The 24483-nt window shown below is 43.4% G+C and overlaps 1 protein-coding gene and 1 long non-coding RNA gene across 2 annotated transcripts; one reads left to right on the forward strand and one right to left on the reverse strand.

Annotated features, from left to right (window-relative positions):
• The first annotated feature begins 820 nt into the window (after nt 1-820).
• On the forward strand, nt 821-14812 carry SARS1 (seryl-tRNA synthetase 1). Its single transcript, XM_081012435.1, has 11 exons — nt 821-1082; nt 2821-2891; nt 4706-4786; nt 7929-8087; nt 9174-9317; nt 9566-9721; nt 10859-11080; nt 11837-11966; nt 12350-12507; nt 13531-13660; nt 14134-14812. Exons 1-11 carry the CDS (start codon nt 947-949, stop codon nt 14289-14291), a joined length of 1545 nt encoding a protein of 514 aa, XP_080868561.1. The 5' UTR covers nt 821-946; the 3' UTR covers nt 14292-14812.
• LOC308480719 lies at nt 14487-22851 on the reverse strand. The gene is made up of 2 exons (XR_013988255.1): nt 22515-22851; nt 14487-16080 (listed from the first exon to the last, which is right to left on the reverse strand). It is a non-coding gene; the product is annotated as an uncharacterized lncRNA (long non-coding RNA).
• Nucleotides 22852-24483: the final 1632 nt, after the last annotated feature.

Raw genomic sequence — 24483 nt, forward strand, 5'->3', positions numbered from 1 at the left:
TGGTGCTGTGGTCTAAACCAGTGGTTCTGAATTAGCTAATTACTGATGACCCCTTATTTTTAAAAAGCCAAGTTATGGACCCCCTACTTTTGAAAAATTTGATAACTATGGTAGTTACCTGTGCAAAGCAATTTTTTTGAAGAAAATGTGGGGCAGCCCCTAATAAGCAAATAATTTTAGGTATACTAAAAAAAACAAAACACAGGACCATAAAATTTGTGCTCTTACTACAAATTGCCTATCCCCAGACAGTGGGTAAAACTTGTCTTTATTGCTCCACTACAACTGAATAATGGAATTGTGTCCCTAACTTGCTCGCTGACTCACAGTGCTCAAACCAGCCAGCTAGGGGTTCCCAAGTCCTCACTGGGCTCTTACCTTCACATAGCTGTCAACGTTTCCCTTTTTCAAAGGGAAATTCCCTTATTCCGAATAGGATTCCTCGCAAGAAAAGGGGAAAGTTGACAGCTATGTATCTTCAGCGTTAGCAATTGCTGCTGCAGTACAATGTTACCCAGCCCGCCCTCGAGCTCTCCTTTACTCTCTTTCTCTTCTGCGCTGTACGCTAGTCTTGCTTTGTAACCCTGACGAACCCACACTGAGCACGGAAGCCTGCAAGGCTGCTCCTGTCCGGACCATCCCAGCTCCACACTGCAGAGGACCCGCAGCCCGCCTGAGCATGCGCCACGCTTAGCGCGTGCCCTCCGGGGGGCGCTCTAAACACCCAACGCCCGCCCTGCGCGAGGCTCCTCCTCCTTTACGTGGGAATCTTCTGCGCACGCGCAGCGCCTTTCCCACGCCCCTCCGCGCTCGCAGTGCGCACGCGTGGCCTCGCCGGGCTCTCCTCCTGTCGCTTTGCGCCGGGCGGGCTAGCTGTCTGTCGAGCGTCTTCCTCCGTCCTGAGCCGGCGCCGCTCCTCGGCTTCCAGTCGCTGCCCTCCGGCGCCATGGTGCTCGACCTGGACCTCTTCCGCGCCGACAAAGGCGGAGACCCTGAGCTGGTGCGGGAGACGCAGCGGAAGCGCTTCAAGGACCCGGCGCTGGTGGACGCGCTGGTGGCCGCCGACGGGGCCTGGCGGAGATGTACGTGGGGCGATGGGTGGGGTGTCGGATAAGGCTGTAGGGGTGTCGTTAGGAAAGGGGGAGAAGAGAAGGAGCGACGCCCCAGCAGGCAGCCTAAGGGGGCCTTTGCGACCCCGACACGTGTCTCCCCATCCTCACGTTTCTTCCTTGAACCTCTTTCACGCTGTCTCTGTGAGGAGCCGCGTTTGAACCCCTCGCCTCGGTGGCGTCCGGCGTGGGATGAGGGGTGAGGCCCGTGAGAAGAAAGGGGCTCCTCACGGCCGTCTCTTCCTTCCCCGCCGTCGTGTGAATGGGCACACAGACCTCTCATTCTCACTCCCCGCTCCCCGGCCATGAGATCCAACGGGGGGGGGGGGGTTATTTGCTGCTGCTGCTTTATTTCTAGGCCCCGGTCGAAGGGCAGGTTTGGAGTGGCTCTTTTGAGACATCGGGGGGAAGTCATCCCTTCAGAGGGCTTCAGGGCGCTCCCATCTGTCTTCTGGACACCCCCCCCCCCCAAAAAGTGTAGGGTGTTGTTGTTTTAATTGTATTTCCCAATTAGGGTTTTTCTCTTCGCCGTCTTCTCTGGTGTTTCACAGCTGCATTGCCCTTTAAATGGACGGGCTTGCGATTTGGCAGGACGCTGTTCAGGCATTGGTGCTGCCTAGTCTGATGCAATCCTGCTGTAACCAGCATCATAGAAAGTGACTGGCACGCTAGAGCTCGTATCGGCCGCAGCACTGCTTCATTTTCTGTGGGCATGTTTCCTTGCCAGCGATTTTGATAACTTGTGTTAAATGCCTTTTACATTGTGCTTTACATTGTGACAAAGCGTTGGTAATATTGCCTGCGGTGAAAGATGTGCTTTATTACCTCTAACCAGAAAATGAGTGGGGGAAAATGGAATGGGCCTGTCACGTCAGGTGCCTGAGACCACTGCTACTCATTTAGAATCAGATGGAGGTTCACCATATGATCCTATGCCCCAAATCATCTCTCCTAGACTTCATTTTCAATATCTCCAGTATGCGGGTGGTGAAGAGTCTATGAAATGATATAGAATTCAAATTGTAATACAATAAAATACAAAATGTAATAAGTAAAAGAATCCATCAAAATAGAATTAAAAGTTATACAGCATCTAGCAGAGTGTGTTTTAGTTGCTGTAATGAGCAGAAAAATCATTAAGTGATTTGCCAAGACCTTTAACAATTTTCAAGTAAAGCATTGCCATCAAGTACAGCGTTGCCTGCTGTCTGTATATGGAAATTTTGGAAGTAGGATGAGGAATACTTTGAAATATATATATCCAGCAACAATAACAGCTAAAATAAAAATGAGATATTCAATTTATGCTAAACTTCATTTTACTGTACCATGCAAAAATCATAATGAGTGTTCAGAATCGGAAGCTGCTTCCTTTGGTAGTGGGAGTGTTCTGTATTTGCAGCCTCTGAATTGCATCTTCTTGCTGAGATTAAATGAGAAAAAGCATATGCCATCACTTCCCATAATACTTTACAAACTACTATCCTTTCTCAGAGGTTGCCTGGGTATTGTAACTTTTGCGCAGTATCATGCATAATATAAGATAAAATCTCCAGTTTAACAGAATGAACGTATTTTAATCTGTGCTACACCCATAGTAGCAGCAGCAGCAGCAGCAGCCAGATAGTTCAATAGACTTATGATTTTGTGTAGAAACTTATCCTTTAAATGTAGACGCCTCTTAGCATTTTTTCAAATGTTTTCCTTCCAGGCAGATTCCGTGCAGACAATCTGAACAAACTGAAGAACCTTTGCAGCAAAACTATAGGCGAGAAAATGAAGGTGCGATTTATTGGAATCACAGCTTCTGATTGGTTACCAAAACCGCTATGATGTATGCCATTTTGTTTTGTGATTAACTGTGCTAGAAAACATGTAGAGTTCAATCAGTGGCATGAAAAACGCCATTAGGGAAATAAAAGGATTGACAGATTGGGAGCTGTCCAGAAGAAAAGTGGTATGTCTGAGAGGATGATGATGAGGCAGCATGCTCAACTATACTATTAATTTAATAAAGGTAAAGGGACCCCTGATCATTAGGTCCAGTCATGACCGACTCTGGGGTTGCGGCGTTCATCTCGCTTTATTGGCCGAGGGAGCCGGCATACAGCTTCCGGGTCATGTGGCCAGCATGACTTAAGCCGCTTCTGGCGAACCAGAGCAGCGCACAGAAACACCGTTTCCCTTCCTGCCGGAGCGGTACCTATTTATCTACTTGCACTTTGATGTGCTTTCGAACTGCTAGGTTGGCAGGAGCTGGGACCAAGCAACGGGAGCTCACCCCGTTGCGGGGATTCGAACCGCCGACCTTCTGATCAGCAAGCCCTAGGCTCTGTGGTTTAACCCATAGTGCCACCCACGGCCCATTTTAATATTATGGAACGCTAAAGCACAAAGAAGTTGTCAAGCTGAATTGAGCCCACTATCATCTTAGGATCACAGTCTGATTCCCTCCCACCAAGCAATGAGACAGAATCGCTTAGAACTGGGTGAGGGGAAAGTGAGTTTTAATTATTGACTGGCCTTTCAAACTGCCTTTCATACACAGAATCTGAGGGGAGTGTACAAAATATGTAAAAATACAATAAAATGACAAACCTATGGGCCCTCAGTAGCAGTTGTAAAATACAGATACCAAGACTTTAATCCTTGCAGCTAAATCCCTGAGAAAAGAATTGCATTTTAAGTAAAGAGTGGGATAACATTGCCTCTAATGAGAAGGAGTTCCACAAATGGGCATGTAATGACAGTGAGGGCCCACACGTGTTGGCAGGATCAGGAGACAGGCCTTCTCTTTTGCTTATGAAGTGGATTTAGTATCTCCAAATTATTAATTTAACACTTCTGAAAGAGTACTGTTTCAGATGTTTTTCCAATTGATACTGTGTTGAAAAAATAAAGGGTGATACCAGATTTGTTTGTTTACTGCAGGGGTGGCTACCCTCTTCTGCCCAAAGGCTGCATTACCTTTTGACCATGCCTGCAAGGTCAGCATGGCCAAAGTAAAAGTGGGTGTGGCTAAAATGAACATGTACACCATCATCCTTGCACAGGCATGCAGGGCACACATACGCCACACACAGAGACCAATAACATCCATTGGAACTATTTATTTCCTCCCCCACCCCCAGTTTTACTCCTCAAGCTTGCAGGGCTTTAGAATGGAAATGATGGCATCAGAGACTGCCTCTACACAAAGTCCTTTGCACTGCCATGAAGAGCAGATTGTAATATTCCACCTGTTTCAGAGCACTCTGATGGTGACAAAAGTGGAATTGTGTATATGAAGGGGGGCTTACTTGCACAGAGCCCTTAGTTTAGTCATGACCAAGTGGAACTTTGAAGGGGTCATTCTGTTCTCCTCACCCACATTAGAGCACTCCAGGAATTGCTGAGAGAGAACATGGGGATGATATGTATGATGGATATTTTATAATCTTTACTAGGAAATGGAAACCAGTGATCTAGGCAGGTCTGCATTTGTACAATATTTGTGTAGGTATTTGTACAAATACAAGGTGCATTTGTAGAATATTTTTGTTCTATCGCTTTTTTATTTGCCAATTGATTGCTTTTTTTTATTTCTACATATATAGAAAAAAGAGCCAGTAGGAAATGATGACCACATACCAGAAAATGCACAAAATCTCGATGAACTTACAGCAGACATCTTAGCAGTAAGTTATTTTCAACTAGTTTCTTACTTGACCATTCACTGGTTTACAGTGTATTGTATCTGTGAAATATACTCTGGTGTTTGCTTTTCGCCTCACACATTTCACTTGAGCAGCTTCAGATTGGGTGAGGAGCATGTGTGAACAAGAAAATATGTTAATTGCATTCTGATTCTTTTGTTCCCTTGCGCTATATTAATTGTTCAGTTACCCACTGGTCTCTAATGTTGGAGCTGTGGTAATTCTCTCCCTATGCAGGTTAGCTTGTGGTTTTTAAAGTGTGTTTTTTCACCTCTCTTATACTCTTAGCTGAAATACAATTTTGTGAGGAGGGGTTTGATCTATAATTTGCCCCTCACTCTGCTAGTTCATCCTTTTCTCATGGGCAAGAGAACTGTGAGGCTTACCTGTTGTCCACTGCTCAGTCAAGCGGCTATGGATGCTGGGGTTTAGGAAGCTCCTCATCTCCCCTTCCTGCTGTAGAACAGAGGGGAGTGGCATGGCTGGTTCAGCTCTGTGTGGACCATTTGGCTTGGCAGCATTGGAGCCAAACTATTCCCAGCGTTCCTCCAAGTCTTGGAGCTAAGGAAGGGGTGGATTTGCTGCATAACTGCTGGGATGACCCCCACATGTCAACCTGTGAATAAAACTCGGGTCACTATACTTGCCAACAGTGACAGCTAATTTACCCTAGCATAGTGAGTGAAAATGTAGGAGCCTATGTTAGAGAAAGGACCAAACTAGATAAGATGTCAGGAGATCTGCAGTCGGGTCTCCTGATGCATTTTTTTTTATCAAAGGAGTCTGTGGAAGGAATTTGATTGTGGAAACAATGCTAAAGGAAATTGTTTAACCATTTCCCTCTGCACCCTTTCCTAACTAAATTCTCGCTCTCCTCCCCAAAGCTCCTATTTGCCCCAGGATGCAAAGTATATAGGATCCCTGTATGAGTGTATGCACATACACCAGGAGCTTTGAATCTGTAGGAAAAAAGATAAAGAATTTTGGTTTTATTAATTGGCCCAGAAAAGTTTGTATTAATAGCTATATTGATGAATAACAAATTGTTTATTCAGGACAGTTGTTTGCTATTGTAGTTTAAAGAGAAGTATTGTGTCTTCCTTAAGTCGTCTAGGATTTGGCCCATTAAGGTTTTATTATGTATCAGAATGTTTGTATAGATGATAATTAAGTTGTAATAAATAAGTTTATAATAAAAAAATTAAGGATTTTTGGAACATATTTATTCCTTAACTTTGTTTCTGACTGATTGAGGACTGAATCTGTTGTGTATACTATACTTCTGCTTCCATATATAGCTAGACACATTTTGTTGAACTGTTAACCTGTATTCAGTACAGTTGTTATGCTGGTGGTCCAGAGAAACCTAAAAATGTTTTTCTGGGTGCCTCAAATTAATTCTAAAATTACATTGGGAAGATGTTGGATTATATTCGACTGTCATGTGAAAAGCACTTAAAGTGTGAGCACTGAGCTAAAAACAATAAGTCCTCTTATGCTACTGAAACAATTCATAGTGGGGTGACTTTGGGCCACCACTATCTCACAGTATAACCTATTTCATAGGGTTGTTTTGAATATAAAATGGTGAAGGAGAAACATGTACACCACCTGGTGGTCCTTAGAGAAAAGCTGGATATGTGTAACAATATTTTTTTTAAAGGATGTGTGTTTACTATCGAGCAATAGATCATCACAGAGATTTCATACTTGCAGCTGCTTCTCTGGATATAGAATAAGCCAATGCAGAGATTCAGTAGGAAGCACAGCTTGCACTGTCTGTGCAGCTGTAGTAAAAAAAAGAATAAGAAGCTAAGCCTCCTGCCTTGCACAATCGTTTGTCCAGGCACCAGCTGCTGGGCATACATCTTCTGCCATTTTGATAACTCCACAAGTCACAGAATTTCTCCCTCACACTGCAGCCTTGCAGCTGCTACTACAGATACTATAAAAGCTGTATATCCGAGAGCAGTTAATTTACCATCTATTGTATGTTCAGCTCTACTATACTGTGATAGCGGACCTCTGCCCTAGAACTTGCTTCCTCATTTTATTCCTTTCAGCAACAAGCCAAAGTATTTTATACCTCTGGTTTTTTTTATAGGGTTGTTGTTTTGGATTGTTGTTTTTCTGCTGATATTCGTTGGTTACGTCATTTTAATTATTGCTTTATTTTGTGTTTGACTAGTAAGCCACCCTGACAATAGGAATAAAATGTGTTGGTAGAGGAATTTAATAAGTAAACTATTTGCCATGCTTCTTGTTGCATTACTCATTTTGCCATAAAAGCAGAAAAATGGTGAAGAAGATAGGTAGAGGGCTTCGTATGCCAATTGGCACCTTTTGTTAGCAAGCACACTCTGAAGTGAGAAAGATCCTGTATATACTAATAGCAAACATGCTTTCTGAGTGTAGGTACTTATACAGCCAAAACAGCATTGTCCATGCACAAGAGAGAAGCATCAGCAGGCTTTGGAAAACACCAAGGTTTCCAGATGTCTCAAAAAGTGAGGGCAGGACGGGATGTATGGGAAGGAACCCCAGAGCATCCCAGTGCGGACCAAGCTTGTTCGGTGGGCACAAAATGCTGACAGTTAGCAGGGTGGCAGTGGAATGGAGTATCTTGGAAAAAGACATGGCTGGCTTACTGTGGTCCTGAACAGAAGCCCTCCACCGTATGGTATTTTATTGCGGAGCCCAATCTTCTGTTATGATAATAAAAACTGAGCAGTAGCACAAAGCATTCTTGCACAGGATACTGTGCTGACATGAGTTTTGGATCAGAAACTTCATCAATCAACCATTGTCTTGTCCTTTGGCCCCTAATTTGTGCCACTCTAAGAATTACATGTCTGTAATGTATAATGCAAAGCTAGTCCTTGATGAGGCTTTCTATGTGTGAGCCAAAGATCTTATCTGAGCTTCTGCTGGTAGTAAACCAGGTATTGCCTTTTACCCTGAGTCCCATAGAACCAACATTGGTTCTTGGTGATGCTAGACCACCGGCTGAAATGCGAAACTGTAGTTGATAGAATTACGGTTTCCAAAAAATGGATGTGTCTATTTTCACAAGATATTATTCTTTTCTTATAATTCTTATATTAGGCCCACTTTTGTGTTTCAGGGTCTTCAAGTAAGCCAAATAAAGAAAGTTCGTCTTCTAATTGATGAAGCAATACTGAACTGTGATGAGGAGCGCTTGAAGCTGGAGGCAGAGCGGTTTGAAAACCTCAGAGAAATTGGAAATCTCCTTCATCCCTCTGTGCCAATCAGTAATGATGAGGTAGGAGCAAATTCCACACTTTTATATAAATGTGCATGAAAGACAGTGTGTGGTTTGGTTGTTACAGCCTTGTGCATCACTATTAAACTGTCCTGCTGGTAGAGTGGGGAGACGGCAAGCTGAAGATATAAAGTCCTGAGGGTGTGAGACAGTACATCCTAGGTGAGGAGGTTGAGAAGTTTATGCAATTTGTATTCTAAAACAGTGTTCCCCATAGAAAAGAAAGTCACAAACGGAAAAAAATCCCAAATAAGCACAAAACCCTGATCTTGTTTAGGAAATGTATGGGAAACAGACTTAGGCTGGAATTCAACATCATGGTATTACAAATGTCGCATCTGTGCAAGCATATCAACCTGCCAGGTGGAACAGTCTCCCCTCCCCCGTGTGCTATTCTGGTGGTTCTCCCGACACCCATCCACCCCCTGAGACAATTTCGGGGGGTGCAGGTCTCATGCAACAGGAAGGCCCGTTGTGCAAGTGAAAGTCCCTGCATTGGGCTTCCACTGGCAGGGCCCCTTAGGTGAATCCTACCCATGATGTGTGGCTTGGAACCAACCATTTGTCCAACAAGACAATATTTTGTTTAATAATACTATTAAGTGAGTCTGATACAATACTGGGCTGGTTGGATTTTGCATTGGAATAATTGCCTAAGAGTGTTGCTATGGAGACGTCATACTCATTCCAGTTGTTGGCAAGTAGTAATTTTGAAAGCACTTAAGAGAGTTGCTGGGTGCTTCTGTGACAGCTCTGCAGGAGACTAAAAGACCATCAGATCTATTCCTTGCTTCCTCTGCATCTCAGCCCCTTCTCCAGGGCAGAGCAAACCCACACACCACCTTCTCTTCAGTCAGCCTATAGGATGCAGATGGCAGCATGCCACAAGTAGAGAGCAAATGCAGTGCAGGAAGCTTCTGGCAATTGTAAGTGCTACTGTGCAAGCAAATACTAGCCAGGATTGTGCATGTGAACACATACAATTAAATCATGGATGAGATAATCAGATAATTGGATTGATATTGTTTCTATTGGGATGTTCAAAGGCCTAGAACAAAACTTTCTCCCTTTTTATCACATGGGTAGGATGCAGATAACAAAGTGGAGAGGCTATGGGGAGACTGCACAGTGAGGAAGAAGTATTCTCATGTGGACTTGGTTGTCATGGTGGATGGCTATGAGGGAGAAAAGGGAGCCATTGTTGCAGGAAGCAGAGGATACTTTCTAAAGGTGAGAACTTAACTTCTTAATCATTGCTATTTATAGGACTGGGAGAATTGGGATCCCAGAAGAAAACTTATTTTGAAAATTGTACCTTGCTTTTCAAAGCCAAAACACCACCTTCACAAAGTGGTTTGTTTAATATCTAAGCTGTAGAAGACTGTCAGAATACAACGTTCCTGCCAGTGCCGTTTCAAAATGTGGGTTCTCGGGAGCAGAATATTCACTTACCTACTTTCTTCTTTGTTGTTCTATAGGGTGCCCTGGTTTTTCTAGAGCAAGCTCTCATCCAGTATGCCCTGCAGACACTGCTTAGCAAAGGTTACACCCCTGTTTATACCCCTTTCTTCATGAGAAAAGAGGTGATGCAGGAAGTGGCCCAGCTAAGCCAGTTTGATGAAGAGCTCTACAAGGTAAGGTGGGAAGGGTAAAATTACTGTTTTAGTAGCAAACTATAGAAGCTTCTAGGAAAGTTTTGTGTTGCTTCCCTTAATGTGTAATCACATTGTCCCTGGAGCCATGTGGAATTTTTCAAATACTGCTGGTAAACTTTCAGTCAGATAATTGACTATTTCAATATTTGTCCTTCATTTCAAATTGCTGCACGCTTCTTTAGGAAGCGTTTCTACCATCAGCCACAGTCAGTGCTAATAATTTATGATAATGAAAAGCAATGTTGGGTTGATAGGTTAAAGGTTTTGTTAACATTGTTTCTAATCATCACAGGCATTGTGCCATGTCTTCCCCATTTTCTGATCCACAAGTACTTAACTGTTTGTCATTGGGGGGTCAGAATGGTTAGTGATGTTTCCATATGAAAGGTACCGTATTTTTCGCTCTATAAGATGCACCCCCCCTCCAAAAATTAAGGGGAAATGTGTGTGCGTCTTATGGAGCGAATGCAGGCTCCTTGGCTTCAGCGATAGCAACGCGAAGCCTCCAAAGTGCAGAGGGAGTGCTCCCTCCGCGCACCGGAGGCTTCGGTTTGCTTTCGCTGAAGCCAGGAGAGCAAGACTCTCCTGGCTTCAGCGAAAGGAACCTGAAGCCTCCAGGCTTCAGGGATAGCCACCTGAAACCGGAGGCTTTGGGTTGCTTCGCTGAAACCAGGAGAGCAAGAGGGATTGGTGCGCACCGATCCCTCTTGCTCTCCTGGCTTCGCTTCGCTGGAGAGGCGTTGCATAGCTTTCCCTCCGCGCAGCACCCCTTCAGCGAAGCGGGAGGAGAAATGGAAGGGGCTTCGTTTCCCCTGCCGCTTTGCTGAAGGGGCGCTGAGCAGAGAGGGGGAGATTTTTTTTCTTGTTCTCCCCCTCTGAATCAAGGTGTGTCCTATGGTCAGGTGTGTCCTATAGAGCGAAAAATACGGTAATTAATGTAGCTAAGTTGTAGCTAAGCAACAATTTAGAAAAACAATCATAGAAGAAATTATATGATTCAGTGAACCAGTAATTTAGGCCACAAGGGCTTTCATTGGAATGGTCCACTGAAGCTTTGTCTATGTACATGACATCTTGCTACACTGGTCTAATGGACTAACTTTTTCTACTTCTCAGGTACTTGGCAAAGGCAGTGAGAAGAGCGATGATAACACTATTGATGAGAAATACCTGATTGCTACATCTGAACAGCCAATTGCAGCATTGCACAGGGATGAATGGCTGAAGCCAGAGGACCTGCCCATCAAATACGCTGGGCTGTCTACCTGCTTCCGCCAGGAAGTTGGTTCACATGGCCGTGATACCAGAGGCATTTTCCGTGTTCACCAATTTGAAAAGGTATTGCAGTTGCAAAAGTTATTAATCCAGGGTTGTATTACTCATTTCACAAACGAGACAATTTCTGTTCACACAACAGAACTTCCCCTTCTTCTCTTCCTCCCCCAACCCCCGCTCCCCTCCAGATCAGATTTGAGGGTGGGGAAGGAGAAGGGAGGAAAGTTAAGTTGCCTGAACAGAAGTTGTTGCACTCACTCAATGACTTAGTTTGAGTCAGTCCCCAGATAGTGTGTGTTTTTCAGTGATGTGCCGTTGAAGAAGTTTGCATTGTTGAAATGTATTGGGCAATTGAAATGAAACTGGTGTTCCTCTGTAACAGTTTATGGCAACTGAAAGTGTTGTTTGTATTCAGTAGGAGGCCGATAGCTATTTTTCTCTGTCTCAGTAGTACTTAGAAGCTGGTTTATGTTTGGGAACTGAAAGTTGTGTTTGGTTGCATTAGGCTGTTGAGTTACATTCACCTCCATTTTATGATTGTGTTCAGTTTTATTTCATTGTTTTTTCTTGGTAAGGTTATCTTTAGTAAAATTTGCAGGGTTTCCCTCCCCCTGACTTTTCATGCTGTCAAAAGCTTGGGAATCCAGCATTGTTCCCAAAGGAACTGATTTTAGGGGTTGATGTTAAGTCACAGAAGACACAGAACAGTAAAATTATTATATTCTGGGATTCAAATTCCTCTTCGTGTCTATGCAGGATTGCTACTTTCTTTTGTTTTTTGTTTCTAGCTCTGATGTTTCTGCTTTTGACCCTTTCCAGATTGAGCAATTTGTCTATGCATCACCTCATGATAACAAGTCTTGGGAGATGTTTGATGAGATGATTGCAACTGCTGAAGAGTTCTATCAATCTCTGGGCATCCCTTACCATATTGTGAATATTGTCTCAGGTATGTATTTACCCCCCGAATAATTTGCAGCCTAATCTATGTTTGGTTTCTCAAAGTTAAATCTTTCAGTGTTCAGTGTGGCCTGCACCCTAGAAAGTGTGCAAACAATTGCACCTGGCAGGCGGTAATCTCTGGTCGTTTGTATCAGGATTTATTTGCTTTAATTGTAAGACCTGTAGTATCTCAGCATGCAGCCAGGTACTCATGTTTATTGTCCAGACTAGCACACATTCTAATTGAGGGAAATGACCATAGATCTCCTTGTTACTCTTGGTTTCATTCTGTATCTCCAAAACTATGAGAGGGGTGAGAAAGGCACATCTTTCAATTCCCATTATTAGAACACTGAATCACTACCTAAATGCCACCTCATGTTGTTACAGGTTCCTTGAATCATGCTGCCAGTAAGAAGTTGGACTTGGAGGCGTGGTTCCCAGGTTCAGGAGCTTTCCGTGAACTTGTTTCTTGTTCGAACTGCACTGACTACCAGGCACGTCGGCTGCGGATCCGTTATGGACAAACCAAGAAGATGATGGACAAAGTAGGCTGCTTTGTATATTTTACATATACAATTCTCCCAGTGCATCATTTACAATATACTGGTGTTCTAGTTAAATAATTATTTGGGTTCTTAAGAAGGTGCTGCTGTTTACCCATGTAGCCTTCAGGAAAACATCTGCCTTTTTGCTTTAGTCTGATAAGTTTTTTCTATTCACCATCTGAGTTGATTGTCCCAATAGGTTGCAACTTTGAGTCCTTGCTAGGGAGACAAGTTGGCAGTAATGTTGATTCTGGAGATCTAGCAAAAGTTGGAAAGGCCCTGTTAATTTCCATAATTTCCCATAAAGATCCAGGTTTTCTGCCTGTCATTTTGTCTCACTACTTCTTCTGTGATGCTACCATGGAAGTGACCAGTTTGAGAATGGTCCACTTGCCAGTTGAGAATTAACTGACTGCTACCAAAGAGCCCTAGGATTGCTTTCTTGAAAAAAGTAAAAAATGTAATCCCTTAAAATTATGAAGAGTGTAGAAATGGAAACCTGAAGAATGAATAATCATTGGGCTTTCCTTTTCTTTTTTAGATTTTTTTTTTAATTTGAAAGACAGAGGTTGTATCCAGTGAAGTCAAACAACCCCTAATAGTTACTTGGTGTTCAGATATTGGACATTAGTAAACAAACCAACATTCATACAAACACATTTAAAGGCAAAGCTCAGTTATTTTCATTCTCACAATTATCACAGAAAAGGAGGATGTTATCTAGTTCAACTAACAGTGCAATCTACCTTGCTGCTTCTAAAATGTTTAGATAAGGAAGTCTGTTGCAAAGTGATTGGTTAAGCTAAGCTAGAAAATGTTAGTTGTAGTGTTCCTAAATTGGAACAACTATTTATTAGACTGAAGGCTCTGCCTTTTCAGATGACTGAGTAACAGAATGACAGATTAGGTTTATTGGAATGGTTATTTTGGAGATGGTATTTATCCTCTTCAAAAATGTGTTTTCTTGCTGCTGCTTTTACTTGCTTTTACTTACTGAGAACATGAAATGTTCTGCCCTCAAAGGTGGAGTTTGTGCATATGCTCAATGCCACGATGTGTGCTACAACACGTGCTATATGTGCCATCCTTGAGAATTACCAGACAGAGGAAGGAATCATTGTACCAGAGAAATTAAGGGACTTCATGCCGCCAGGTAATAAAAAGAAAATGCTTGTTGCCCTCCCCATAGCCATCCATAATTATGTATTTTATACCATCTAATCGTCCTTGTTGTCTGAGCCTAATAACTCTTCTCAACTCATAAAACAATTGTGACAATTTCCTCCTGTCTAGAATAAAGGGTTATATCTAAACAAAGAGAATTCATTACAGTTGCTATTTTTACTGACCCATAACATTTCAAAAGGAGCAGTATGTAAGAGGATGCAGGTGGGTCTCTCTGGTCCTTGGCTGGAAAAGGGTGGGCAAGCTCAGATGTGCTGTCCCGAACACTGTCTACTTTACTTTGTTCAAGGACATGGGGTAAATTAATCAAGGTGACTTGGTGTGTAAGATTGGTGTGATGTGTGAGAACAGACGGAGGATTCTTGTTGATACTTCCTTTGTAGAAGTTTGGCCCTGGTGTGTTCACTCTGTTGTCTTGCTCTGCCTTCTTCCTCCTTTTAGGCTTGAAAGAAATGATAAAATTTGTAAAACCTGCTCCTATTGATCAGGAACTTTCCAAGAAGCAGAAGAAACAGCATGAGGGAAGCAAAAAGAAATCGGCTGGTGGGGACTGTGCACTGGAAGGAAAGATGCAGAACATGGATGTGAACAGTCCCTAAAAGGGATCTATGTGTTACTTTTTCTGAGATTGCACAGTTTAGTGCATAAAGTTGCAGGGGGTCCTGGATATGAATTCCTGCTTTGTCTCATCCCTCCTGTCACCATGGGCAAGTTCCTTTTTTCCATCTCGGCTTCCACCCTCTGTAGCCTGGGAAGATGCTCCTTCCCATGCTGGCTCTGAGGATCCACTGGTGTTTGTTTTCACATTGAATGTGGAAAGCACTAGAGGTGCTGACCAGTCCCCCAGAAGTCTGTATGTCTTATATTATGTTAATTATCCATGGAAACAGTTTCTATTCAAACCCCTAGATGCAAATCCAAGCAGAGGGAACAAACTGCTATATCATGTTTATTTGCTGAAAATCTCTGCTGAGCAGAAGCAACACTGGGATAAAGCAAAGATCAAAAGGGAAAATAAGTATAGGCATGTGGCGTTTTACTGTAAAGACAGTCTTTGCTTAGTCATAGGATTTTACCTGATATGGTGGCACTCGGTGAATAAAGCAAGCATTGAAAAACATGATGCTTTTCTCAGTTGTATTTTATGACTTCTGTATTTCTTGGATTCCTTTAACAACATTGCTTGTATCTGCTCACATATGAAGCGGACTGTTTTACACAGATGTGTAAGTGGCCATAGTTTGCAGATATGAAATGCAGGTTAACAGAACCCAACTTTTTGTTTTGTGTTAGTACTGGCCTATTAGCAGTATGCCTTCAAATACATTTGTGCAGTACTTTCATGGCAGCATAATAACTTGGCCTGTATCTTCCATTTACCTCAGTTATCTGTAATTTTCTGGATATTCAATTCATTCAAATTGTAATATTTAATAATATCTGTGGAATTTGCATAGCAAAAAGGAGTCCCATATCAGATGAAAGATAGAAATTGAGAGTGCATGTCACCAAGCTTTTAGCACCCTAAGATGCAATTAATCTGGTTCTGAAGATTTGAAGTCATCTAACATAGATGAGTATTTCCTGGCCAGCTCTTTATCAGTCTGGAATTTCAATCCTACCCTCGTAACTGTTCAGGTTACCTATATGAGATTGCACAGGGTTCCTCTTTGGAGAGAAGACACAAAGGTAAATAGGAGTTGAGCAATTAGCTGACCAAACACTAAGCAGTTATCTGGAGAAGGTGGAATGTCCAGGCATCTTCCATTCATATCAGAGGTGAAGAAACAGCATTTTACAAGCTTCAAACAGCAATTTCCTTGCTGGGAAAATTTCCTACCATCTCCAAACTTCCATTCCTTTTTTATGTATCTTTGGGTTGTGTTGACCTATCCATATCTGACATCACTGGTGACCAACAAAACACTCCTTCCACTCCAGTGCACTTAAAAAAATCATCAAGGATTTTCTTTCCTTTAATGTAGCCTTTTCAATAACCTGAAAGAAGTTATCAGATCAGCAGTAGGAGGGACCTTTTTGAGCTACCCAGGGGAAATTTGGTCCATTAATCCAATTACATCTACTCTTGAGTATCTGAAGAAGTGTGCATGGACACAAAAGCTTAAACCCAGAACAAACTTAGTTGATCTCGTAAGGTGCTACTGGACAATTTTTTTCGACTGCATTAGACCAACACGGCTACCTACCTAAGCAGAACATTGTTGGAGACAACCCATGTCTTTTTAGGGAAGAGGCTGCAAAAGGGCCAGAATTTTCCCCTATAAGTAAGTTTGAGAGGCATGCTTTCGTCTTACCAGCTGGTGGCAATAGAGACACGATTTCTCCATCATTGGTGCTTTCCCTTTCGTACAAAAGGCAAAGAAATCCCTGTTGGTTGATAAGGAGGGGAAGCCTAGAGTCAGACGTCAGATGTTTATCAGGACCAACCAGTATGTCACAATATAGCTAGCTCTCCAATAACACTCTAATAGATGAGCTGTTAAACTCGTGCAGTGGGAGGGGAAAGGGTACCCTGATTGATGTACCCACAAAGTCTGCATTTAGTCATGGTCTTAAGATTAAGGTAAGAGGAAATACCAAAGTTGCAGTTTACTTGCTAAGTCCAACTTAATTCAATAGGATTTCCTCCCAGCTAAATCAGTGTAGGATGCAGCCTGTTCGTGCCTAGTCATGCTGCTGATGAGCAGAAAAAATACAGTTTCTTAAATAGTTTCCTAGATTGAAAAAACAGAAGAGAAATAGTGGAATCATAGAATTTTAGAGTTGGAAGGTGTCCCAAGAGTCATCTAGTCCAACTCCCTGCTATGCAGGAACCTCAACTAAAGCATCCATGACAAATGGCCATCCAGCCTTTGCTTCAAAATCTCCAAGGAAGGAGAGTCCACAACCTCTTGAGGGAGACTGTTCCACTGTCAAACAGCTCTTAACTGTCAGAAAGTTTTTCCTGACGTTTAGTTGGAATCTCCTCTCTTGTAACTTGAATCCATTGGTTTGAGTCCTGTCATTCAAAGCAGGAGAAAACAAACTTGTTCCCTCTTCCATATGACAGCCCTCAAGATGGCTATAGATGTTGGGAAAGATTGAGGGCACAAGGAGAAGGGGATGACGGAGGACGAGATGGTTGGGCAGTGTTCTTGAGGCTACTAACATGAGTTTGACCAAACTGGGAGGCAGTAGAAGACACGAGTGCCTGGCATGCTCTGGTCCATGGGGTCACGAAGAGTCGGACACGACTAAATGATTAAACAACAACAATAGCGAAATATCCCATTTCAGCAAAGAAATTTAGCTGGAGAAGTGCAGCAGTTTTCCAAGCACAGTAGCATGCAGGTATATACCGTATGTTTGTATAATAACGTCTCTAAAGTAAGTGAGAGGTAGAGTGGAGCCTCTCTTGCGTGGGTTTATATAAAAGAATGGATAGTATATTTGACTGCAGTTAGTGAATGGAGTGCTGGAGTGTTGCTTAACAGCAATATGAAATAGTTTGTGGAATTTGCAAAGAACTCTATAGCAGAGATTGTTATATGCATATATGAGAGTGATTATAGTGCCTCATTGCGCCTATATTTATACCCAGTCTTTCTGGTTTTTCACCCTGGCTTATTATTTTGTTTTATGGCATTTCTTACTGTAGTTGCTTCATACTGTTTTATTGTTGGCTTTTATTTTTTTATATACTGCTGTTTCACTACATGCATAAGCTGTCATGAACTATATAAGGAAAGGTGGGGGTGAATATTTTGAATAGCACTCACTATTTCTACTTTCTGGAAACAAATCAAAGATTTTTTTGTTTTGAGAAGCCTTTTCAGCTGGATGAATTTTTCTTTTTCTTTTTTTTTTAAAAAGATACCTGTTAGAGCATTACTCTAGAACTGAATGTCCCCTTCTGCCATAGCTCCTACCCTCTGGGTACTTATAACTCTGCATTTGTTGCCTTACACCACAAGCAAGAAAGCTGAAGTGAATTTGGATTACGGGTTACAATGGTGTGTCATTTTCTCATTATGTAAATATTTCTGGCTCCTCTACCTGGTTAGTATTTACCTGGGAAAGCCTCCTAAACAAATCTGCAAAGTATTACATTTAATTAAAAGAAAGATTCAGCCTGGCCTACAAGAAGGAGAAGCCCGTAGAGGATTTCTTACAAAGTTTCTTAAATGCTCATGTTCCTCAAAGTATTGATCTTATTAAATCTATAGCTGGTTTTGAACCCCTCCCTCTCCCCCCCCCAATGGACTTTTTTTTGCACATGAAAGAGCAGCTGGTACCCAGAGAGGCAGGAGCAGTCTTTCAATGGCCATGGGCCTTCCATCCATCTGACTGGGAGCACTTGCTCCCTGGCTTCCTTTGATCAGCCACACTGGAGAATAATACTAAATAGAAAGAGGAACAAAAGGAGCAGCTTGGAGAGGCTCCAATTTGTAATTCAAAAAAGGGGGTTGGAAATTCACATTCCTGCTTGCTGCAGCCCTGAGGGGGAGGGGAGGGTAGGAGGGGTGGGGGACTTGATTTCATCACCCCTGATGATTGCGTGTTGTTTTCTGGCTGCTGCCACAGTCCTAGTGCAATAAGATGGGGGTTTAGGGGAGAGAGACTCAGACAAAATCTACCCAATCATGGTAGACAAATTCCTTCTGTTTAATTCTGGAAGGTGGGTGGTGGTCTTTTAAACTGGCCCAGCCCAGCAAAACCAAGAATGAAAATCCAGACGGCTTAGGTGGGTTAATCCAACACACTCTGCAGTGGGGTCCCAGTTAATCCAAACTTGGTAAATGTACCAGAGTTAACAGCAGTTTGCAAACAACATACCGCCCGAAAGTGAGAAAAAATAGAGCTGAGTGTGCTAAGATAACCAAGCATGTGTTTCTTGCATAGCGTTTGTTCAGTGCTGGGTGAGTTGCAAGGCACAGAGGCAGGCAGCCCAGAGGTTCCTTTTCTCCTACTATGGAAAGAGCAACCCTGCTGACAGCTTCAGAGTTCTCATCCAAATGTCATGAAGATGCATGTAAAGCCTAAGGTTGGACTGAGAAAGAAGAAGGAACAGAACCATAGTTTCAAACTATTGCTCTCACCACCTGGTCATCGTATACCCATCAGATCTTGGCTTGCCTTTCGTTGGTTCCGTGACCTGCGGCCCTATCAATGGCAGCAAACCCCGTGATCAAAAGTGTCGTGTTTGAAGGATTGATGCAACAAGTCATAATTTTGATCTGACTTGTGAGATTACTCCCAATGGCTGTGCTAAAGGTGAACTTGCCCCCATCTGCAGTTGGTCCACAGTGGGAGAAATTTGTGAAAACTTCGCATGTATCAGCATACAGTTGGGGTGATTCTGAGCCAATTAACTGTTTTGAAATAAGAGCAGCTGCAGTTCACTGTTCCACCCCCATTCTTCTCTAAACATGACAGCACTTGTATAGTTCTGCCTTCCCAGGTGTATGCATGCACACATGTGACCCTATCTTCAGATACGTGGATTGACTTCTGGCACATAACCTCCCCCTCCCCCCCAGAACAGATCAAGGAATGTATCACTACCGCATGCATTTGATAAGTTGGGAAAAGGAACTACAGAGGCTGTCTTGATTGCATCAAGAAGACAGGTGTGATGCAGTAAATGCAGTGTGGGCATTCACTATGTGAGACTTAAATCCCTACCGAAACAAGTCATTTGGACAAGCTGCTTTGGACAAACCTGAACTATCTCAAAGTCCTGGTTTAAGAATAAGCAAGATAAAAAAATATATGTGAGTGGTCCATTGGAATATGCTTTCTAGACCAGAATGCCAACAGGAGTAGAATCCAGAGGTCAATTAAAGATGTCTGCTTTAGACATGAGACTGCTATACTGTACAGGAGGTGGTGAGAAATATCATATTTTTCCATCTATAAGACACCCCCTATTTTGGGGGACTCAGATTTAAGAAAATGGGGGGAGAGGTATCCGTGTATAAGACGCCCCCTAATTTTTGACATTATTTGTTAGGGGAAAAACCTAGTCACAGAAAAACCTAGTCACAGAAAAATATGGTATATGGTGGTTGTCTTTTATAGTGAAACTTGGTAGAGTGATGATCTGACTGGCTCAACCATGCAATCCCCCCCCCCCCGCCACTTGAAATCGGAAGCTCCTCCTCTCCTGTACCTTTTAATGCTCTGGATGCACAGCGCCAGCTCAGCTTCCCTTTAAAAGTCACCAGTAAAATGAAGCTACTCATTAAGTTCAAAGGATGAAGCAAGCACAGGACAGATGTTTCTTTTGGCCCCTGGGTGGGGAGGCAGCCACCTAAACCCTCCAGGTGCCAAGGGTCGATTCACGTAATGCCGTCTCTGCCCACGCAACCATCCCCAGCGGGTACAATGAGAGATAAACAAAGGTGGTGACTTCCCAGCTGCAACAATTACAGGAGCGGTTGCTGGCTCGGTCTGTAATTACTCTGTGCATGCATTGCATTTGTCCGCATGAGCTGTGTGAGTAGAAACCATACAGTGAACCAGCCACAACCCTCTGGGGCCTCTTGCTATATGAAGGCCAGTCACCCCCTGGAGCCTGGAGCGTTGCCCACCAGCTCCATGCCTCCAGTTCAGTGGTGGTTGCTGCCCATTGGGGCAGGTAGGGCCCAACAGTCAGTGACACCACAGAGAATGCCAGGCAGAGCCAACTACTTCTAATGTTGCCCCCATCCTCCTCCCTGCTGACTTGTGCAATGGCAGCGCCTGAGACTAAGGAGTAGGAAACTGATGGTAAGGCCCACCTCCTGGACTGGTTGTAAACGAGGAAGGCAGGCAGGTGGGGGCAGGATGAGGTTGGTGGGGCAGCAAAGGAACATGCCAGCAGGCCACAGGGAAGGAAGGGTGCTTGAGAGTCTGCCTAGCACCCCAGACTCCTGTCTAGGAGGAGGCCAGCTAGTAGCTGGCCAGGGTGCTATCACCATTTCCTTCCTGAGGTTCTCAACCGATCACATCCCCCTTCCTCCCACTAGGCGGTGCCATTTTCCCTTCTTTGTCTTCCCTCCAGAACAGAGTCCACAATACAGCAGGGTTCCCTTTATTGTCAATGTGATGATTTGGCAGTTCCCTGGGGGCCACACCCGGCCACTCTTGACATCGCCTCTTTTCCAATACTTGTTTGACTTGTTCTCTATCTGTGTGCTTCACTTGTTGCCTTAGGGCTATGCTCTGTTCGTTTGTACAAAGTGGGGGGGGGGGGGGGGAGAGAGAGAGGAATCCAGGTCTTTCCCCAAGAAGTCGGAGCTGCTGCTGAGATGTCTTCACGTCAACAGTAAAAGAATATATGAAGAGGCAGGACTGCAAGCTTGGCCTGTGAGCAGCACCAGCTTCCTCAGCTGTGCAGCAGCCGCTTGGACTCCCCCATTAAATCCTGGTCAATATCTTCCTGCCCTGGTGCCTCTGAACCCGTTTCTCAGATCAGTGGCTCAGGCAACAAGCCCAGATGCATGCAGCCGTCTCCTGCATCACCCCCCATAACCAATCAATTGGCAATGCGGAGCTGCTGAATTAACAGTTCCTCATCTCCTCCAGGACTAGCATTCACAGGGACCCAAATTCCCCATTAAATGTGTGTTCTCCTTACTTCCTCTGGATGGCCTGATCCAGGTGGACCAGGCACAGAGCAATCATTTCCATTATCATCACTCTCCAGAGCAGTTTAATTCATGCTGCTCTTTGTGGCTGCAACTGCCAGTTCTTCCAAGTGCTCAAATGCTAAATAATAGACTTCTCAGGAAGATAATAAGCCCTGATTTACAGATCTTCTGAAATTAATCACTTAGCTAGCAGAACCCACACAACTCTTTGGGGTCCTTGCAGCAAGGGTCTTTTGTTCCATGCTTAAAGCACATTGGCAGCATTTGTATGTCACACAGTAAAGCCTAGCTAATGGTTTGCCATGACTGTACAGATGGTTCCCACGCAGCTCCTCTCCTCGTATGTGGGAGCAACAACCCACATTCCCCATCTTAGTGTTACATCCAAACCAGCAATCCCTAATAATTGGTTAGGCAATATTTTCTTAAGTGAAGTGAAGCCTAATCCTTGGGTCAGGAAGAATTCTAAACCAAGAATTATGGTTTGCTGCTCCTGTTCACCAAAATGGGAGCCATCTTTGTGTTCACAGGAAGCCATTAACAATGGTGTGCTGTAATGTACGAACTGGGCCAATTATTTTGTGATTTCTGCCACGTTACCATAATGGTGGTGTTGCCATGAGGATACCTGAGTCTGCAAGAAGGAGATTCTCACCTAGAACAATCTGAAGTGGTTCCATTGCTCACTGAATGTACAGTATTTTCCCAATTGATACCATTCTATTTTACAGGTTCATACAATCTGTAGCTAAAAGCCATTACACAACCTTGACCATCTTTGATAACAGCCATAAAATCCTGTATTCTGCTTTTGCTTTGCAAAAGGCTTTCCCTCAAATCCTGAATGAAAAGTGGTTGAATAAAATATCCCCTAAACTTTTTAGACTGAGGTTATCATAATAGATCTAGTTGTTGCACACAATTGAGAGAATAGGGTATTCTCAACTTGGATTCAAATTGATTTAAAAAGACATTAAAATGATGTAAGCCTTTAATTCCTTGCTGCTATTTTTTAAAGATATATAGCCAGTTTCCAATTCCTAGTAATTTTATTTTTACTGTTTCCATGGCAAAGACCCATCCAAATAGCATGGAGAAATCAGCCCTCTGGGGATCCAGCTCATTGCAGAAGCCTACTTGAGTATTCATGAAATAATGAATGAACAATTACAAATAAGTACAGCTCACCCATTTACTCCCGGTGCCATCCTAGACAGAGTGCTGGAAACTAGCCTCTCCTCACAACTCTTTCTCTACTTCTGAATTCATAGCAGAAACAGCTGGAGTCTAGCAAGCCTGAGTTTTCCTTATGGGCAGAACCTCAGATCTGCCACCAAATCAAGTCAAATGTGCTAGACATCCTGCAGACATCATGTGTGTGTTCAAAAGAGAAAATAACCCGTGTGTGATGGTTGCATGTTACAGTGCGCTTGCTTGTTTCCTATTCCTTCCCACACAGATGTGCCCTTGCACATGGCTTTTGTAACTTGCAGTGCAGTCCTCCCTCACACAGTGGCCATCAGCCAGCACCACACCTCCCTCCCTGCCCCATTTTTCTGCATTCCTTTCTTATCAGAGTGCATGCATCAATAACGCTCATATCCCAAGGTGCTTTTGGAGACTTCACAATGGGTATCTGAGTTCGATTCCAACCTTATTCGGCTCTTGTCCTGGATGGTGTTGGGCTCCTTCGCATGGCTCGCAGGAAGGGTCCTAAATCCAGGGTGTAATTAATTGATGGCCATTCTCCTCCTGAATGGCACTGTCTAACTTGTTTGTTTTCACTCAGTAGGCTAGGAGGAGAGGCAACATTCCTCCCTGTATCCTTGGGAGCCATTGGTCGCTCCAGCCTGTCTGCCTGCCTGCCTGATTGGCTTGCAGCTAGAGAACTGCTTGGCCCTTAGCAGCAGAGACAGGAGTTTAAGAGAAACTTGGCCTAATTTGCCTCCAGTTATGCCATGTCAATGTACAGGGAGCTGTGTGTTCCAGTTTAGCATCTTTGATGCTGGGTTTTCTGCACCTGCTTTGTTCTAGGCTGGTTGGTTGTCTACATCCAGTTCAAAACAAGTTATCTATTGCTAAGGAGTTTGTCTTGGCAGAGCAGAGAGGTTTTCTTTTGTTATTATAAGTCAGGATGCAGATAGTCACCCAAAGGATGATGGGTGCTGTTGAATAGACTTGGGCTGCAGTCCTGTACTGATTAATCTGGAAGTAAGCCCCATTGAACTCAGCAAGCCTTACTTCTGAGTAGGTGTGTATAGGATTTTGTGCTACAAAAAATGATGAAAAGGCATAATTTTTATATTTTATTGGCTCAGCCATTTTGCAAGTTTTCCAGCCACCAGCGATCCATCATCAGCCATAGGTTTACACAGCAGAACATTAAAATAGATTTGGTCATTTGCCCAGGGTGATGGTGCTTGGCTACTCTGCTCTGAGGACAAAAGAAAAACCCTTTGTTCTCAGGGTAAAATGCCCAGGTAGAGAACCATTTTCTTGGAGCTCCTGCCAGTGAATACATTTTAGATCTATTGTTGTTGTTGTTGTGAACAAGCACCTGTACAATATACCTGTGCAGCCCCCTGACGAGTTGAAGAGGCAACAATGTTAACTGTCTTAAAAAAAACAAAATCCTAGTTATTTCAACCATGGCCCACCAGCATGCATTGCTTCTGTTTAACTTCAATTCATTTCAGTTGGGTTTGAATGGAGTCCCCATTCATAATCCAAGGATGTACAGCTGTGGTTTCTGTCAAATTACTTCCTTTATATTCTGAGCTGAGGGAGTAATAGTCTATTCAAGGGATTAGTAGTACGATCCGAGACATCCATCCGTTTTAGATTTTCCTCCAGATGTGAACCCACAAGGTGCATCTCGCTGGCGCTTACCTCTCAGCTCCCGCATCTGCAATAGCAGGGTGGAGACATACATTATGGGCCTATTGTGTAACAAGTATTTGGATAATGTATAGGAAGTGCTTCTAAATTGCTATATCAATGCAAATTATTATTATTGATTCACTTACGGCTGTAGTATTTAAATGCTAATGCTTTCCGTTATGCAACTGTTTAAAAACAGAAATACATAACAGACACGTCCAGTCTCTGAGAGTGCAATCCTAGGCATGTCTGTTAAAAAGTGATTCCCAGTGAGTTC

The sequence above is a fragment of the Podarcis pityusensis genome (assembly GCF_964106645.2).
Source record: "Podarcis pityusensis genome assembly, chromosome: 6".
NCBI lineage: Eukaryota > Metazoa > Chordata > Lepidosauria > Squamata > Lacertidae > Podarcis > Podarcis pityusensis.